Source organism: Propithecus coquereli, unplaced genomic scaffold, assembly GCF_000956105.1.
Source record: "Propithecus coquereli isolate 6110/MARCELLA unplaced genomic scaffold, Pcoq_1.0 Scaffold217, whole genome shotgun sequence".
Taxonomy (NCBI): Eukaryota; Metazoa; Chordata; class Mammalia; order Primates; family Indriidae; genus Propithecus; species Propithecus coquereli.
The window spans coordinates 3350028-3361964 of NW_012146856.1; the positions used below are offsets into that span (position 1 = coordinate 3350028).

At 34.3% G+C, this 11937-nt stretch overlaps 1 protein-coding gene across 1 annotated transcript in view; it reads left to right on the forward strand.

Annotated features, from left to right (window-relative positions):
- The window catches only part of PTPN4 (protein tyrosine phosphatase, non-receptor type 4 (megakaryocyte)), a 169541-nt gene extending 160915 nt beyond the window's left edge, over positions 1-8626 (forward strand). The window contains exons 24-25 of the mRNA XM_012644655.1: positions 605-740; positions 8145-8626. Of these exons, the coding sequence (XP_012500109.1) occupies positions 605-740; positions 8145-8228 (220 nt within the window). The 3' untranslated portion in view covers positions 8229-8626. The remainder of the gene's footprint in view (positions 1-604; positions 741-8144) is intronic.
- The last annotated feature ends 3311 nt before the right edge of the window (positions 8627-11937 follow it).

Genomic DNA, 11937 nt, shown 5'->3' on the forward strand with positions numbered 1-11937 from the left:
AAAAAAAAAAAAAAAAAAGAGTAGGCTTTCAAATCATCAAAACAGAGCGTAGACCAAATATTTGAGGGGCAAAGTAGCAAGAATGGCAAAACATATTGAGCCATTTCACATCCCGAGTCCTCAATAGCTACTACATTCATGTTCACAGATTAAACTTCAAAGAATTGTTATTGATTATCTCAATGGTAAAGTTTAAATTTTGTTTAAAAGACTGATATATATAAGCGTATAAAATACTGTTGTCTATTGCATATTTGTTAATTTGTTATTTTAATTCTTTTATTCTGCATTTCAAGGGGAGGCTGATCTAATAAACTTCTATACTTTGTTCAGATTTTTAAAACTGAAATGTAACTCTTTTAAAATAGTATTTTCCCAACTAACAGTGGTGGGAGGGGAATATAAACCATTTAATCTATATTAAATGAGTCAGTTAAGACCACCTTTTTTGTTGTTTTCAGGATATTCTGCTTGCTACTTTTGGAATGTAAAACATTCAAATGAAATTGTTCTTTCTATATTATAACTTCATTTTCTACACAAAACTACAAGTAGTTTAACAGAATAATATCAATAAGACGCTACCCATATTTGTCTTTTTTAGTGCTGGAATTGGAAGAACTGGGGTTCTTATTACTATGGAAACGGCCATGTGTCTCATTGAATGCAATCAGCCAGTTTATCCACTAGACATTGTAAGGACAATGAGAGATCAGCGAGCCATGATGATCCAAACACCTGTAAGTACTGTGCTTCATATACAAGTGTGTATTCTCAACATGATGATTTCTGTTACCAGTGTGTATTCTAAATCATGTTTGTCTTTTTAGTCCCTTGCCAGGAGCTAAATAACCATTAGCACAGGGATCAGCAAACTATTGCCCGCTAGCCAAATCTGGCCTGCCACTTGTTTTTGTCAATAAAGTTTTAGTGGAACACAGTTATGCTATTTGTTTATGTATTGTCTGGCTGCACTTTCGTACTGTAATAGTGGAGTTAAGAAGTTGCAGCAGTACCATATGACCTGCAATTTCTAAAATATTTAATATCTGGCCTTTTACAGAAAAAGTTTTGCCCACATGCAAGTTGCCTGTCACGTTAAATATTGCATACTTAAACAGGTGCAGAGGAACTTGCTTTGTATTACTTGGTCAAGTGGAATGCTGAGAATGATAGTATCCTTAATCTGGAGAGTCTTGATAAACCTGCTTTCTGTGAAACAGCTATGGTGAAATTGCTTTTCTTTCTAACATAAGAACTTAAATTGCAACAACAGCAGGAAAAAAAAGTAATAGAATTAAATTATTTAGTGTATTTTACACTGAATCTTAATTATACTCTAGGAATCAAAAGAGGAATCATGGAATTTTAGTTCATGTTAAGATTATCTTTTATATTAATTAAGCCATTATGGTATGTTAACATTGTTGGTATCAATAAGGTTACTTGAAGCAGATTGACCTATATGATCTAGTAAGTGCCTGTCATCTTTTTGGTTTTTAATTGTAGTAAGTTTCAAACATACAAAAAGGTAGACAATATAATATAATGAATACTATGTCAGTACTCAGACCCAACATTTGCCATATTATTTCATATGAACAGCTATTCACTTTCCCCATATTTGAAGCAAATCTTAGACAGTATATCATTTTGTCCATAAATATTTTAGTTTGTATCTCTAAAATATAAGGAGTGTTTTTCCTTTTAAACAAAAGTATAGTACCATTATTCCACTTAAATGTAATTAATAATTCCTTAATATTATCAAATAGCCAGTGTTCAGATTTCTAGTAGTTTCATAAAAATCATCTTTTTTACAACAGCCTTATTAAAATATAATTTACATACCATAAAATTCACCCTCTTACAGTGTACAGTTCAATGGTTTTTAGTATATCACAGAGATTTGCAGTTATCACTACTATGTAATTTTAAAACATTTTCATCACCCAATACTCATTAACAGTTATTCCCATTTCTCCTCATACCCTCCCTAACCTTAACCCCCCCCCCCACAGCCTAGGCAACCACTGATGTCCTTTCTGTCTCCATAGATTTGCCTATTCTGGACAATTCCAATCTGCCTATTCCTTTCCTATTAAAGGAATCATATAATTTATCTTTTGTAACTGGCTTCTTTTAATTAGCATAATATTGAAAGGTTTATCCGTATTGTAGTATGTATCAGTACTTCATTTTTATTGCTCAATAATATTGTATGGGGATACAGTATTTTGTTCATCCATTCATCCATTGATGGACATTTGAGTTGTTTTCACTTTGGGGCTAATACGAATGATGCTGCCATGAATTTTGTGTGTATGTTTTTGCGTGAACATGTCTTTTCATTTCTCTTGAGTATACCCAGGAATGAAATTGCTGGGCCATTGATAATTCTGTTTAATCTTTTAAGAATACCAGATTTTTGCTACCCAGCTGTACCATTTTGCAATTCCACTGGCAGTGTATGAGAATTTCATTTTCTCCATATCATCATCAACATTTGTTATTATCTTTTTTATTTTAGCCATCCTACTGGATATGAAGTGCTATCTCATTGTGAATTTGATTTTCATTTCCCTAATAAGTAATGATGTTAATCATCTTTTCATGTGATAATTGACCATTTATTTGTATATTTTCTTCTTCGGAGAACTGTCCAAATCTTTTGCTCATTTTTTAATCGGATTATCATTTTGTTGTTGAGTTGTAAGGGTTCTTTATATTTTCTTTTTTAGAGATGGGGTCTCACTCTGTCACCCAGGCTGGAGTACAGTAGCACAGTCATAGCCCACTGTAGCCTTGAACTTCTAGGCTCACATGATCCTAGCTCCTAGCTCACATGGTACCTCAGCCTTCCAAGTAGCTGGGACTATAGGCACAAGGTACTGTGCCCAGCTAACTATTTTATATTTTATTTTTGTAGTGACAGTGTCTCACTGTGTTGCCCAGGCTGGTCTCAAGCTCCTGGTCTCTAGCGATTTTCCCACCTCAGCCTCCCCAGTAGCTGGGATTACAGGCATGAGCCAGGTTCTTTATATTTTCTGGATCCAAGTCCCTTATCAGATGTATGATTTGCAAATATTTTCTTCCATTCTGTCTTTTCACTTTCTTTATCATCCGAAGCACAAAAATTTTTAATTTTGATGAAGTCAGTTTATCAGTTTTTCCTTTTGTTGTTATTGCTAAGAAATCATTGCTTAACCCAACATCATGACGATATATTCCTCTGTTTTCTTCTGTGAATTTTATAGTTATAGCTCTCACACTTAGGACTATGATCCATTTCGGGTTAATTTTTGTATATGGTCTGAAGTAGGGTTCCAACTTTACTCTTTTGCATGTGGATACCCACTTGTACCAGCCCCATTTGTTGAAAGGACTGTTCTTTCCCCTTGAATTGTCTCAGGGCTCTTGTCAAAAATCAGTTGATCACAAATGTAAGAATTTATTTCTGGACTTTTAATTCTAATCCATTGATCTATATGTCTGTTCCTATGCTAGTATCATACTGTCTTGATTACTATAGCTTTGTTGTAAAATTTGAAAGCAGGAAATCTGAAACCCTAATTCTGTTTTCCTTTTTTGAGATTGTTGTAGCTGTTCTGCATCCCTTGCATTTCCATATGAATTTAGAATCAGTTTGTCATTTCTGGAAAAAAAGGCAACCAGAATTTTGAATCTGCAGATCAATTTGGGAAGTACTGCCGTATTAATGATATTATGTCTTCCAAACTGTGAACACAGTATTCTCTTTCTGTTTATTTAGATCTTGGGTTTTTTTCAGTGATGCTTTTTGTAATTTTCAGCATACAGGTCTTACAGTTCTTTGGTTAACTTTATTCCTAAGTATTTTAGTCTTTTTTGGTACTATTGTAAATGGAATCATTTACTTAATTTCATTTTAATACTGTTCATTGCTAGGGCGTAAGAATACTATCGATTTTGTATATTGATCATGTAAACTGCAACCTTGCCGAAATCATTTATTAACCAAGAGTTTTTTGTGTGTGAGAGTTAATTTTTTAGGATTGTCTCTTATAAGATCATGTCATCTGCAAATAGAGATAGGTTACTTCTTCCTTTCCAATCTAGAGGCCCTTTCCCTTTCCCTCTTTCCCTCTTTCCCTTTCCTTTTTTCCTTTCCTTTTTTCCTTTCCTTTTTTCCTTTCCTTTCCTTCTTTCTTGCATAAGTATCCTGGCTAGAACCTCCAGTACAATGTTGACTGGAAGCTGTAAGACAAGAACACTTATTTTCTTCCTGGTTTTACTAATAAAGCTTTCAGTTTTTCACCCCTAAGTTATATTAGCCATAGGATTTTTATAAACACTCTTTATCAAGTTGAAGTTTCTTCTGTTACTAGTTTATTGAGTGTTTTCATCATGAAAGGGTGTTCAGTTTTGTCAAGTGCTTTTTTGCTATCTGAGATGATCATGTAGGGTTTCTTGCCTTTTTGTTCTATTAAGGCATTATTACATTGATTGATTTTTGGATGTTAAACTAAACTAACCTTGTATTCCTGAGATAAATCTCACTTGGACAGAGAGTATAATTTTTTTTATATGTTGCTTGTTTATTAAGTTTTTAATTGTGGTAAAATACACATAACATAGAATTTATCATCTTAACCATTTTTAAGTAAACATTTTAGTAATATTTAAGTATATTTACATCGTTGTACAGTCATTCTCCAGAACTTTCTTATCTTGTGAAACCAAAACTCCAAAACCCATTAAACAACTCCTCATTTTTCTTTTCTCCCAGCTGTTGGTAACCAACACTCTACTTTTTGTTTTGTGAGTTTGACTACTCTAATCACCTCATAATAAGTGGAACCATACTGTATTTGTCTTTTTCTGATTGGCTTGTTTCACTTAGATTAATGTCCTCAAGATTCATCCATGTTGTATCATATGTCAAAATTTCTTTCCCTTTTAAAGCTGAATAATATTCTATTGCGTGTATATACCGCATTTTGTTTTTCCATCTGTTTATCAGTAGACATTTGCATTAGTTTTGCCTTTTGACTATTATGAATAATGCTGCTATGAATATGGGTATATAAATACTTCTTTGAGACCTTGCTTTTTCATTTCTTTCAGATGTATACCCACAAATGGAATTGCTGGAGATCATAGCATACTTAATGGGTTGTTTTTGTTTTTAGGAGTTTGTTTAAAATCAGAATTCAAATACAGTCTCTACATTTTGATTGGTTTATATGTCTCCTAAATTTCTTTTAATCTAAAACTTCCTCCTCGTGTCTCTTGTCTTTTTTTCTTGCATTTTATTTGATGAACAAACCAGTTTGTTTGCATTATATATTAATAGTTTCCCACAATCTGGGTTTTGCTGGTTTATATCCTCAAAATGGTGTTTTCTATGTTTTCTAAAAGTGGTAACTGTATGGCTTAAGCAACTTAGGTGGTAATGTTCTTTCCTCAAGAGGCATATAACATCTGATCGTCTTTATTTTTGTGATGTTAGCAACTTTTGGTGATCCATGCCTGCATCCATTAATTCACTAGGCTTGTAAGATAATGATATTCTAATTCTATCATTCCTTCTTTATTTATTAGCTGGAATACTTCTTTAAAGAGAAACTTCTTATCTCCTGTTTGGTTAACCAGTGGTACAGTGTGTATAGGAAAAGCAAGATAAACACTTGATTCTCTTCCTTTATTTACATGTTTTCAATATGAGTTGGTTCATTATTTCCCTCCAATGGTGATGACTTTTGTTTTGGTATTATTTTGAAATCATGGTTTTAAACATATTTGATATTTCAACCCATTGTAGTATATTTTTCTTTTCTTTTTCTTCTTTTTTTTTGAGACAGGGTCTTGCTCTGTCACCCAGGCTACAATGCAGTGTCATCATCATAGCTCACTATAACCTCAGATTCCTGGACTCAAGTGATCCTCCTGCCTCAGCCTCCTGAGTAGCTGGGACTATAGGCCCGCACCACCACACCCTGCTAATTTTTCTATTTTTCGTAGAGACGGGGCCTTGCTCTTGCTCAGGCTGGTCTCAAAGTCCTAGCTTCAAGCAGTCCTTGCACTTTGGCCTCCCAGAGTGCTAGGATCACAGGCATGAGCCACTTACACCTGGCCATTGTAGTTATTTTTCTTAATGATACCCAAATTTTCCCATTTTGGGCCAGTGGGAGCCTATTCAACTTGTCTCCAGAGTCCTTTTGTCAAGACCCTAGCAACTTTGACTGCTATCAGAAAAGATGCCCAGGCCCAGCTTGTACATTTCATTCCCCAGATTAGTTTCTCCACTAGTTTCTCCAAGAAGTCCTGGTGGTTTTTATTGAGAAATTATTTTAGGTACCACTCTCTGAGCTCTAGGGATTGTTTTTTTTTTTTTTTTTTTGAGACAGAGTCTCACTGTGTTGCCCGTGCTAGAGTGAGTGCCGTGGCGTCATCCTAGCTCACAGCAACCTCAAGCTCCTGGGCTCAAGCGATCCTTCTGCCTCAGCCTCCCGAGTAGCTGGGACTACAGGCATGTGCCACCATGCCCGGCTAATTTTTTCTATGTATTTTTAGTTGTCCAATTAATTTCTTTGTATTTTAACATCTATTGGATGTTGGGCAGGGGGGAGGAGGGAGGAGGGGACAGGTATTTTCATACACACAGAGTGCAATGCGCACCACCCGAAGGACGGACATATTTGAAACTCGGACTTGGGGGGCGGGGCAAGGGCAACATACGTAACCTAGGCATCTGTGCCCCCATAATATGCTGAAATAAAAAAAAAAATTTCTTTGTATTTTTAGTAGAGACGGGTTCTCGCTCTTGCTCAGCCTGGTTTCGAACTCCTGAGCTCAAACAATCCGCCCGCCTCGGCCTCCCAGAGAGCTAGGATTACAGGCGTGAGCCACTGCACCCGGCCTAGGGATTGTTATTGCTTGGATAATATTTGTCTCTAAAAATGTTCAATTGCCAGAGCCAGGAAACTACATGTGTCATTGGTTAATGCTGATGTTTCCAATGTAGATTCGGGACTGCGATATTTTTACTTAATCTCTTTTGTCTCACATCTTCATCTCCTTTCTTTTTTAACAAGATTACTAGTTCTCTACAATACCGGCAATGAAAGACTTAGAATATCACAAGTACTCATTTGTTTTATTCCACATTGTACAGCAACAGTTTCATAATAATACTAACACTACACCATAAACAATAAGGCTACTGAAAAGAGTTTTCCATTTTTTCACAGTTCCTTTCGCCCTTTGCATACATCCTACCACAGATAGGCAGTCAAATTACTGTTTTTAAAGTCCTTTGAAGTAGCTCCCTCTATGTGGTTATGCCATCAACTAGATACACATGTTAATTTGTTTCATGATAGTTTCCATTATTTAGGGATTTTTGAAATTAATCTTATAATTATGTGCTATATGTACATGGTTCCAAAATAAAATCTATAAAAGAAGGAAGGTATATTTAAGGAAATCCGTCCAGTCTTTATCCCTCTCCTGCTCCCTTTTCCCTTTATCCCTTTGTAGGAAACCATTTTTTAATGATTTATCCTTCCGTTGCTTTTTTTTTTTTTTTAACATATACTGAAATAAATAGAGAGATAGATATTTGTATTCCCCCTTCTTCAATAAAGATAATATATTGTGCATACTTCTTTTCAACATTGCTTTTTTTTTTACTTAATTAAATATCCTGGAATTATTCTAGAGTAGTGTGTAGACTTTTAATTCCTTTTTTTCCCACCTAGGTAGTATTCTATTGTGAGAATGTACAATGGATTACTTACCCAGTCCCTATTGATGGCAGTTGGATTATTTCTACCTTTTTTATCATAATCAGGCAATAAATAGCCTCATTTGTGAATATGTGTTTTCAATTTCTTTTTCTAGTTTATCTTTTGGACAGATTCCTAGAAGTGGGATTGCTGGGTCAAAAGGTAAATTAATTTAATTTTGTTAGATGCTGCCATCTTCTCCTTTATAGGGGTTGCAGTATTTGACATCTCTTCCAGCAACATACGAATGAGTTTTGCCAACAAAAGCGTTTTACCGTCATTTTTTTAATAAGTAAGCCAAGTGAGATGTTTGTCTTTTTTTGTTCCATTTCTGATTTTTCTGATCAATTGTATTTTTTATGTTTTATTTTTCAGAGTCAATACAGATTTGTATGTGAAGCTATTTTGAAAGTTTATGAAGAAGGCTTTGTTAAACCCTTAACGACATCAAATAAATAAGAAAGCAAAAGGTCTGGGATATGTGTTGGAAAACTGCTTTCCCTTCTACTCACTGTGCCATAATACTGCCCGCAGGAAATGGCATCTAACAAAAAAAAAAAAAAGAAGAAGAACTCAAAAAAACTTTGAAAACTTCAGCACTTTTGCACTTTATGTTTTAAAAAAGTCACTCTTTCACAATCTATAACTCAATGTGTTTGAAGACTATTTCATGCTTTGCTCCGAACAAATAGTGAATAACTGAGTATGTTCAGGGTAATTTATGAAGTTTTGTGGTGGTGCCATACAGTCCCCTTTTGGTAGAATTGCCACAAGCAAGGCTCAGAATTCTCATCATCTCTGTTATACACCTGTATCTTGAAAGCAAAAAGAAGTAAACATCAGGAGTCAGCTCTGGTCTTTTCCAGTGGTTCTTGTACTTACTATACTGATTGCCAGATTTTATTTTTGAAATTTTAGCAATATCATTCTTAATATTAGCCAATACACTGCCTATGGATGCAGCACATCTTTCCCTACACACCCCCTATAGAGACCTGCTGTTCAGAAGACAGGTGGAATTTGCTGTTCCCAGGAAATGCTGCACATTGTCCATTTACCAGCATCTTATAGAAAGTATAAATATGAATCTACAAATTTTCTTGGATTTAATAACTTATATTTATCATAAGGTCGGCTTATTCCAAATCATGTGATTTCACATGCTTGATGTAAAGGAATGCATGCATTGTGTCTTAACCCCTTAAGTGCCTTGAGACATCTTTGCATGTCTAATGAAAAGGCACTCATTTGACCCTACTAGGAGGTATGTATGTATATTGTACATTCTTACATTTTTATGCATTTTGAATAAGTTCACATATAAACAGCTTCTTATAGTGAGTGTTAGGCAGTCAAAGAAGGGTAAGGAAATTCTGTTTCTTACTTAATACTGTGATTTGCCATAAGAAGCAAAGATAATTTGTGTTCTACTGAGTGCACGCTCTGCTGCTATGGAATTGTTTAAAATCTGCACATTCCTTTACTGAGGGACAGGGGTTACAGTTTAGCAGCTCAACTTTAAAAGATGCTTTATTCAAATTTCATATTTATTTTATTCCTAACTTTAGAGATGATGTCTTAACATGTACGTTAATGTTATGTTGATACTCTGAGCTAAAGTTAGAGCAGTTGTGATTTGTTCCTATCTGTAATTAAAATATTACTCTTCAGCACTCATTTCAGTTAATATCAAGCTTTGTTCACACCGATCTATTGATCGAAATTCTTCAAACAAGGAATGAAACGTTATTGATTTATTTTTAAAGGTAATCCCTCAATGACTAAAATGAGGATTTTCTTGTCATTTCTGTGTATAATTAAATTACTCCAGTCTATATATACTAATTAAGTTATGAGCATGTTGATAAGGAGACTTTTGATTGTGCAGACTGATGGAGGATCTGATTCCCATTAAGGATGTGTATATTTTCCTCTTTGGGTTTTGTTTTGTTTTGTTTCGAAGTCTACAGAAAGATAGAACTTTAAAATTGCCCAGTTTAAAGATAAGTGAAAATTTGCTCACCTATTCAAATGTTATTTTATATAATTATTTTGTATGAATTGTGGTTTAAAAAATTCATTTCCTAGTGGTTTCTGAATATTTCTGTGTAGGCTTAATAAAGTTTAAAATCAAATGGTAGATATTTTGGAATGCTATTTAGTATAACAGGGAAAATGTACATATAAAATCTTCAGTATAATCTAAATAATGTCACTTCAGATGTTCAAAATCCATAATAATAAATTTCAGGAAATTGAGGCAGGAGGATCGCTTGAGCCCAAGAATTTGAGGTTCCTGTGAGCTAGGCTGACGCCATGGCACTCTAGCCTGGGTGATAGAGCGAGACTCTGTCTCAAAAAACAAAACAAACAAATAAATAAATATCAGGAAATTAAGCTCTTAAATGTTAATAGTCAAGATAACCAAATAAATGATCATATTAAAATATTTTAAGTTTTTTTTTAAAGAGAGAAGTAAACATAGCCTTTATGTCAAAAAGAAATTCTCTTATCTATTTCCTGATTTCAGTCAAGAGGGTATAAGAAAGTAAATTAACTAGAATCTTATTTGAACATTCCATTCTCTACCAACAGATAAATGTAATTTAGGCTGCTGTATGACATCATGATAAGTTGAAAAGTGAAAAAGTAAACTCATGTTGGGGGTCTATGTATTAAATAACTGTTTTGGCAGTTTTTCACCTGAATTAAAAAATAAAATCTGTGTGTTCTAAGTGTATGGACAGAATTTGACAACCATAGACAAAAAGATACAGTTGTGTAGACATAGACAAAGGTCATGGTTGGCATATTCTCTAATTTAGGGCTTTGTTTACACTTCCGAGGTTGACTCTAATAATTTGTTGGCAGTGAGCACCGCTGCCTCTTTAAATCATTAATGCCTGTCTTTAAATGATATTACAATGTACTAGAAGTTTAGAATTACATTTGTTCATATGTGAATTTTTCATCTGGGAACTACTCTCTATCAGTATTTTTATGTACAGAAAATATCCTTTTTTAAAGCTTCTTTATTAGGCTCTTAAATTTAAATTATCCTTCACAACTTCTTAAAATGAAGATGCTAATTATACTTCCCTGTTTACTGAACAGGTAAGACTTTATCCATTATATGTAAGAATTTTTTAACCTGTATATCAATCTAAGTAGGTTTCTAGAAATAATACTGGCTTTCATACACCAAGTAGTTCTGGCCTCCATCCATATCAGTGTAATATTGTGTGATAAAATGCCAAATTTCTTATATTTGAGCCACTGCCCTGCTTCTGTAACCACCCCTACCTCCCAACCCCACACCCCCACACACTTAAGAAAACAATGCTGACTTTTATTCTGATAAGTGGAAGTCTACAGTGGTGAATCAAGGGGCTTTTGTAAATGCTAAGAAGTGTTTGGGAAAACCTTCCCTTTCTGCTTTAGGATGGTTTTTCCATTTTGAAATGTTTTATTGAGCATCTGATTTGTATCAGCACTGTGTAAATAGAATGAGGAATATTTGAAATAGACTTTATATTCACAAGAATTGTGATTGTTAAACCAATGTTTCCATTCAAAATTGAGGCAGAGTAAACAGCCTAAGAAATAATTTCCTTTTATGGCCTGCCAAGAGAAAAGAGTGTGGGTAACTGATCATTTTAAGAGAGCATTTATTATATTTATTATATGAAAACTGACTTCAAATGTATAAAGGTATGTAAATCCATTAAGGCAGTTGCTTGAAGGATTCAAGTGCTAATACACACACACACACACACACACACACAGATACTTTCATGCATTTATTTATATGTGTATTTCACAAAGGCTAATGCCCACACACAGGATTATTTTAACTACAGGGTTGTTTATCATCTGTTGGCAGGTCTGATCTGGCCTAATCAAGTGTTTGAGCAAAACTCTCCTATCGTCCATCTCCACTAGAAGTACTACAGCTTGAGAGCTGAAAGGAACTTGAAGGATATTATCCAGCCTTCACTTCCCTTATTATTATAGGCAAAGAAACAGAAGTCCAGCAGTGGTAATTGATTTAGTCGTCTTGTCTTCTACAGTCTGCTTTGTAATTCTCAATCTAGTGTTCTCTGTATTATGCTGGAACTTCAGTAAATTATGACCTATGGTGAATATGATAAATTCTTGTGAATTTTAG